At 32.1% G+C, this 6,880-nt stretch overlaps 1 protein-coding gene across 9 annotated transcripts; it reads right to left on the bottom strand.

The window, feature by feature from the left end:
- Nucleotides 1–414: 414 nt before the first annotated feature.
- Nucleotides 415–6,647, bottom strand: LOC147399380 (uncharacterized). 9 transcript variants are annotated; one of them, XM_086444724.1, is made up of 11 exons: nt 6,588–6,647; nt 6,430–6,470; nt 6,181–6,271; nt 5,199–5,299; nt 2,573–2,758; nt 2,030–2,166; nt 1,805–1,902; nt 1,506–1,599; nt 1,161–1,224; nt 793–1,056; nt 415–701 (listed from the first exon to the last, which is right to left on the bottom strand). In XM_086444724.1, the coding sequence occupies exons 2-8, from the start codon at nt 6,466–6,468 to the stop codon at nt 1,550–1,552; spliced, it is 702 nt and encodes a 233-aa protein (XP_086300850.1). In that variant the 5' UTR covers nt 6,469–6,470; nt 6,588–6,647; the 3' UTR covers nt 415–701; nt 793–1,056; nt 1,161–1,224; nt 1,506–1,549. The 9 variants fall into 9 exon arrangements, with proteins under 9 accessions (XP_086300850.1, XP_086300851.1, XP_086300848.1 ...); XM_086444725.1 differs by having other exon boundaries at nt 6,190–6,271; nt 6,588–6,609; XM_086444722.1 differs by lacking the exon at nt 6,588–6,647 and having other exon boundaries at nt 1,506–1,604; nt 6,430–6,581.
- Between the last annotated feature and the right edge of the window lie 233 nt (nt 6,648–6,880).

Below are 6,880 nucleotides of genomic sequence, written 5' to 3'. Positions count from 1 at the left end.
TGTCAAGGCCATACATTTTGCTTCTGTAGTAGACAATGAAATCATATGCTGCAAGTTTGCTTTCCAACTCACCACATCTCATTACATACTTACATGATCACAAGCTCTCTCTCTGTTTGCTATACAATGAGACCAAATGAATACCACGTTATGTTACATTGGCTAACAGACCCCTATATATATAGCATCTGTTGACCAACAGAATGCTATTAATGGACGGTTATAACCAACTAACATTAATGACACTTCACTACAAGTCACCACAAGAAACGCGGCCATAGACACATTAAATTGGTATCTTCGTGTTCTGTTTTCATTAGTTTTTTTGTTTTGATTCTTTGGTTCTTGACTGTTCTTGGTCCGAGTTGAGAGTTACTGGGAGTTTTCTGCAACAGAAATGTTTACATGGGGGAATTAAGAACAAATGTAAACCAAAAAGTTTTTATCATTTCTGCCATGAAAGAATACAAAACTTATACAAGTAAAACAAAAACTACTTTTTGTCCTCAGTTTATCACCACTCATAAGAGGAAAAATACAAGGAAAAAAAAGTACAAATGTGGCAAGGCAAGAGAAAGCTCAAACCCAGGCAGGTTTGTTCGCATCTACTTGTCTCTCTGGATTTTAATATTTTCTATCTATGTACAATCAGAGGGGGGAAGTCCTTTTCATCAGTCAGATGGTGTGATTGCATCGTAACCCTGCAGATCCAAACGAGAGAAAAACTTAATCATTATCTTAGATAGGTTGTAGAACACCAAATCAAATCTTCATGAGTTACAATTTCCATACTTTTCCAAATCCACACTCGATGCTGGTGCAGGACAGTCCAATGTAGAGCTATGCGAAGCATTGGAATAAGGTTGGCTGCTCACTTCTGACACGGGTGCACATAATGGCTTGAAAGCCCCAAATTCGAGATGAATTGGAAGTTTTTGTTGTGAGGGCTCTGGATTGTCTTTTGTCATGATGTGATCTCCACAACTGTCCATGAGTCACAATCGCCAGATTCCTTTCCCATCCAGGTGAAGGCATGTCACAATATGAAAGATAGCTCTGCAAAATTGCAAAAAAAACAAAGAATAAAAATATGCAACAAGAGGACCATAAGATCAACAGTATAGAAAAAAAAGAAAAAAAAAGGTTTGAAATCCGTTTACCATCATGGGAAAAAATGCCCTTGTTCCCCACATGTAAAAGCACTACATATCCGAAAGAAATTTCCTATTTGAGAGTTGTCATGTCATCATTAGATGATTAACAAGTAGCACAAATGTATAAAAATAATGCAACATAAAAATATTTAAGCTAGAAAATTTTGGTGTCTTTAAGCTTTTCTCTAAGGGGGATCTTTGCAAAGAATATTGCTTAAATTAGATAGAGAAAAAATGAAACTCTAACTTCCAAGTTTACAATGCATGACAAAAGCTAAATTACACAAGAAATTAGATACATATCTTGACAGAGAAGGAATCTTATATTTGAATGGGAGAAAAATTGCATACCTTTACTCACACTACGCCCAAGATGGTTGTTTTCTTTTAAAGGGTTAACAATGTTCAGATGGTTCCGCGTAAATCTCCCATCCTAATCCAATGTCTCCACTACAAAAGCACAAAAAAGGTTAGGATTACAAGTAAACAAGAAATGAATCTATCCAATAGTAAAAAGTAAATTGAGGGATGTTCCTTAATCACTTTTTTTTAATTATTATATATTTCATTTTTATTGGTTAGTAGGAAAATAATTAAGAGAGAAACAAAAATGAAAGAAAAACATTATGCACAAGAAGAGCATTGCTTACCCAATATTTCTAGCAGTGAAGATACACAGACTAGGCCATTTAAGCTTATACAGTAGTTGTCCCAGTCAAACTTACAAAAATATTCCAAAACATAGGACCTGTGAGAAGAGATTCAGTTATTAAATAAAAATTTATTTATACCTAGAAAAAAAAAATTAGAATTTATCTATGACTCGCCAATAAAGGTTCATCTATAAAGATGAGTGGAAAAGATTGATGATATACAGGACCAATGTCTCCAATGCGTATAAAGACGTCAAACCATGATGAGCACCTAGAATCCGGCTCTCATAGTAGCACCAAGCTTTAATCAGCATAATGCTGCACTTAAAGAGGTGGTCTTTGCCAATAATGGGATCGACCTTTGAAATAAAAAGCGCAAGAAATGTCAAACCATGTGCCTTAAAAAAAGGAAAATGTTTATGTTCAAGAAGCCTAAATAGGTCATGTATACAGAAAGAATATTGTTTCTGTATACATGAACAAGTTAACAAAATTTTGTGTGTGAAACTAATTTTTTTTGAAATTGTGTGTATAAGAGTTGAAATAAATAGTAAAGTCACCTGATAATGTGCTAAAACCTTTTTAAAAAAATAGAGAAATTATACAAAATAAAAGGTACCAATGGAACGTAATATAACCTAATAATTTCCTTTTCAAGATACGGTTATCCATGATTTCTAAATTTTATAATTCTTCATGTGCTAAACAATTGATGAACAAATTATAAATAATTTATCTATAATTTTGAGGGGAAAGTAGACTAACCTCTGCATTAATGTATCGGATGTCCCTCACTTCAAATTCAGCAGACTCATTCTGCTTTTCTCTTTGAAGGACCGCCCAAACATCATCAGCCAACGTAGACTCTAGATTTGGACTGCTAATTGCTGTCAAATCTATGGCTCCATCTGGCAGATATGTTTTCAATGGCACCGACCTGAACGTGAACATCTGTAAAAAAAAGACAAGTTAAAAAATTCAACAAAGAAATCCTTGTGTTCAATGAGATGAGAGTTAATTCTCTTCCATGAGTAGAGCAATAGAATGTGCATATGGGGTATCACATTCAATTTTGAAGAAGGCCTATTATTCTATTTAAAAGAAATAAAATGCAATTCAATCTGAAAGCTCAATCACATATCACCCACACTTTTTTACTTATTAGGTGGCTTGTGGCTATCATCTCTAAAGTATAAACTATTGTAATGGAACTTAACTGCTAGATTAATCCCAACTTTTTTGAACCCTTGAAGACTAAGAAAAATAAATAATTAGTGTTCCATTTTTTAAACATAAGCTTGTTCCTACTAAATTATAGTTAAATTTCACTCGGACGCCTCACAGACCAAGATGAGTCTTCCAAATTGGTCTCATCAAAGATTTTAAACCACACATCAAACAGACAAGACAACTAGGTTCATTTTTTGTTTGTGTCATCAAAAGAAATCAGCATAGCATCCAAACTAATTAGTACTCTGCCTCTATACTTCTTTTGTATCGACAGTTAAAGAGAAGTTTCTCTAAGAAACTTAAGAGATATCTAATAACAGACTCAAAAGATTTACAACAAAATAATAGAAGCAAGATCCTGACATAGTCAAAATATTCTCCGAATAAGGGACTAGCCGATTAATTTGATGACTTATCGATTGATAGTGAAATATGGGAAATTTTTTACCTTTCAACCTCAAATTTTTATTTCCTTCAACATTTAAATCTCAATAACAAGATAGGGTGTTTTTTAAGGGTTTAAGATGATCCATTTATTTTAGAAATCTTAAAATATTGTCTTATATTTCTCGAAAAAAATTTGGATACATTCATGAAAGTTTTGTCAAAAAATCAATTTTTTTACGAAACTTTCATGAATGTATCCAAATTAACCACCCATCAAATAATTACCGAATCCGAACTGTGCCACTATGAATCTGGTGTACAATTTAAGACTTGTAAAAATCCCAAAAAACAAAGGGAAAAAAACACAACTTTATATCTATAGAGGTAAATAATTGCAGAACAAATAAAAATGACAAAATTATCAAGATAAAATCCTGCAAATAAAGGGAAAAAGATCCTTACTACACCTCCAAGATAGTATCTAATTATCCTCTGAAAATAATTGATAACTGTCAATGATCCTCGCCAATTGACAATGGGTCAGGATTAGATGCCAATGAGCTGTCTTCAGCTAAGAGCCTACTAGGCTTTGGTGAACAAATTTGAAGATTGTCCATGAAATCGGAAGCTAAAGGTATCAACTTGGTGAGAGAGAAGTAGTTTTAGAGGAAATGCTTCTATTGGTCTATTTGAGTCCTATTTGGGAAAGCTAGAAAATGGTTTAACTATAAATTTTTTGAGGAAATTCTATCTGAGTTTGTACAGAGATGACCAACAAAGGTTGAAGAAACTTAAAAAACCGAAGGGAATGTTCCAAGAAACAAAAAAAAAAAAAAAAATGGGTTTGAAAGGAAAAACTGTCTAATTTGTGCTCCCACCCATTTTTCTTTTTTTTTGTAGCTCACATCATTAGGTGCCTTATTAGGAATCTAGACTATGGCATTATGGCTAAACTTCATTTCATTTAATCTTAAAACCCTTAACTCTATAAGTCAATAACATATGATAAAATATATAGATTGTTTTATTTACTTTGATCAATCCAAACTTGATGAAAATCTGAATTGGCAAAAAGTATTATTCAATGCTTATGAATCAATTTTGGGTCCAATCCAATCCTTCTCATATTGGTCAATCTAATCCATTGATAGTACATACACGCGACTTCATTCATGGAAATGATTGGTTACAAAAGGAAAGATAATAAAATTAGAGGGATATTATTGAAAATGGGAAAGTGGGAAAAAACAATAAAGTTGAAGAGGTTAAGAAGGATGGGATCGGTAGTATGAACCCACTACACAACTGTAGTCGGAGGGGATGTTTATCCCTCAAAATTGTACTTGGAGTGGGACCCATAATTATATTTTATTATATAGATGTATAATCAATCACTCTTTATTTCATGTTTACACATAAGCATGAAGTTAATATAGAGTCACATACACTTGGCATGATACATCACGTGCGATGAGCATTTCCAAGGTGGATCAAGAACAATAAGAAATAAATAATAATTTTCTAGGGAATTAAAGTATTATATTTATTAAATTATTACTTGATTTTCTACGAGTTACATGAGAAAAAATATATTTAACTTTCTTATTGTGATAGGGCTAATAAACACATTATGCACAAACACTATAGGTATAGAATGGTGCATTCACACACAAACAAGACAATGAACTACCATCCAATGACATATGTTTTGTACATCGATCTACTAAAAATAATATTAAAAAAATGAAGATAGTGAAAGTAAATACAAACTTACTTTCAATAACAAAAGACTTGGCTCTAAGCCGAGCAAGATAAAGGAACATGACTCATTTAGTCGATCCCAAATCTTCAGCCTAAAACTTTGTTGTAGTACACCTATCAAAAAATAATAACAAAGTGGGGTGAGAGATAAGTGAATACTTGCTTGTAACCTAAAATCTTAATTAACTTTGAAAACTAACACTATGGTTTAAAATCTTGTTTCGATCCAATGTTTCAATTTCTTCAAAAATCAAAAAATCAAAAAATCAAAAAATCAAAAAAAAAAAAATTTAAAACATTGTCGAAACATTCCAAAAACATTCGAAACATTCAAAATATTAATAATATTTCTAAAAAAGTTCATTTTCAAAAGACCATGGTCAAAGGGGTATTTCAACAATTTGAAAATATATGGGTATAAAAAAATATTTACTAGAATATGAGGACTAGTCTATATGTCCTAGTCCTTTAAAGAAGACCAAGGTCAAATGTGTTTTACTTGTTGGTGAAGGAAGGTAAAGCAACTTCTATCTAAAAGTTTGTAAAGCAAGTTAAGGAATTCGAGATGTCAAGAGAAGAAAGAGAAAAAAAGATACTTTCTCTCTCTCACATGCAAATCTCTCCCCAAATCTCTTTCCTCTCACATATCTCACTCTCTCTAGTAGATTTCCCTCACGAGATTTCTTTCTCCCCTCTCGCAAATCTCACTCTTCAGATTTCTCTTGCAAATCCCTCCCTCAAATATCTTTGACAGATCTATCTCCCCATAATACCTCTATTAGAGATCTCTAAATCAAAAAAAAAATTTTAAAAATAGATCAAAACTTGGAATGTTACGATTTGTATGTGGTTTCGTCTCGACATGAAAAAAATCTCATACGTTTCATATGAAATGAAAAAAAAAATTAAACCATGACTGAAAAAAAAAATATATCACTTGATATACAAATCAATGAAAATTTTCATCCATGAGATTAAAATGTTTATACACTTACAATACTTACTCTGCAAGACTCTGCTTAAAATGTATGATGATTGATCTACCATTTGCCCTCTCCGATGACCATATTCATGTCCTACAATTGCCTATAAAATGGAAAATATAATTAAAAATCAAGTCTTGATATTTTTTTATTTGAATCATGAAAATGAAAATTATGAGAATAGAAATAAATAGACTCATAGATGAAATATGTTTAACTTAACCTTAATTTCAAACCTATTCATAAAATAAGACCCCTTACCAGGTAAATGGGAGAGATTGTCGAATCATCGTCTTCCATGCCTAATGAAAAAAAAAAAAAACATGAATCACTAGGTTTCATCTTCTCAATGTCGTAACATGATTCATTTCCATCAAATCGCTAAACACTCATGCTATAATTTCCCCCCTCAAACTTACTGTAAATTTCTTCGATGTTCTACCTGAAGAAAATGTGAGTATAAATAATATGCGGGCAAGGAGGTATTGTCAGGTTTACTGTGGGCTACAGACTGTAACTAATAAATGTTGCATTAAAAGTTATATTAATTAACATTTTATTATAATTTCTAAAATGAATACAAACAACATCTTCATAATTTCTGTTGATCTGTCTATTTTGTTTTTAGTATGGGTTTTCTTGTAACGCTCCATGCAGGTTTTCTTGTAACGCCCCATGTACAATCTGTCAGCATTCAATCTGAACATACTAT

The sequence above is a fragment of the Akebia trifoliata genome, chromosome 6 (assembly GCF_017979445.1).
Source record: "Akebia trifoliata isolate Shusen 1 chromosome 6, ASM1797944v1, whole genome shotgun sequence".
NCBI classification, from domain to species: Eukaryota; Viridiplantae; Streptophyta; class Magnoliopsida; order Ranunculales; family Lardizabalaceae; genus Akebia; species Akebia trifoliata.
This window is presented reverse-complemented; position numbering and strand designations above follow the sequence as displayed.

Coding starts and splice junctions, on each gene's coding strand:
- LOC147399380 (XM_086444718.1), bottom strand. CDS start 6,510: ATGAAACCTAGTGATTCATGTTTTTTTTTTTTTTCATTAGGCATGGAA. Junction 5,300..6,180: donor AGTCTTGCAGAGTAAGTATT/GTAAGTGTATAA, acceptor ATTTTTTGATAG/GTGTACTACAACAAAGTTTT. Junction 1,600..1,804: donor TTCACTGCTAGAAATATTGG/GTAAGCAATGCT, acceptor TTTGTAGTGGAG/ACATTGGATTAGGATGGGAG.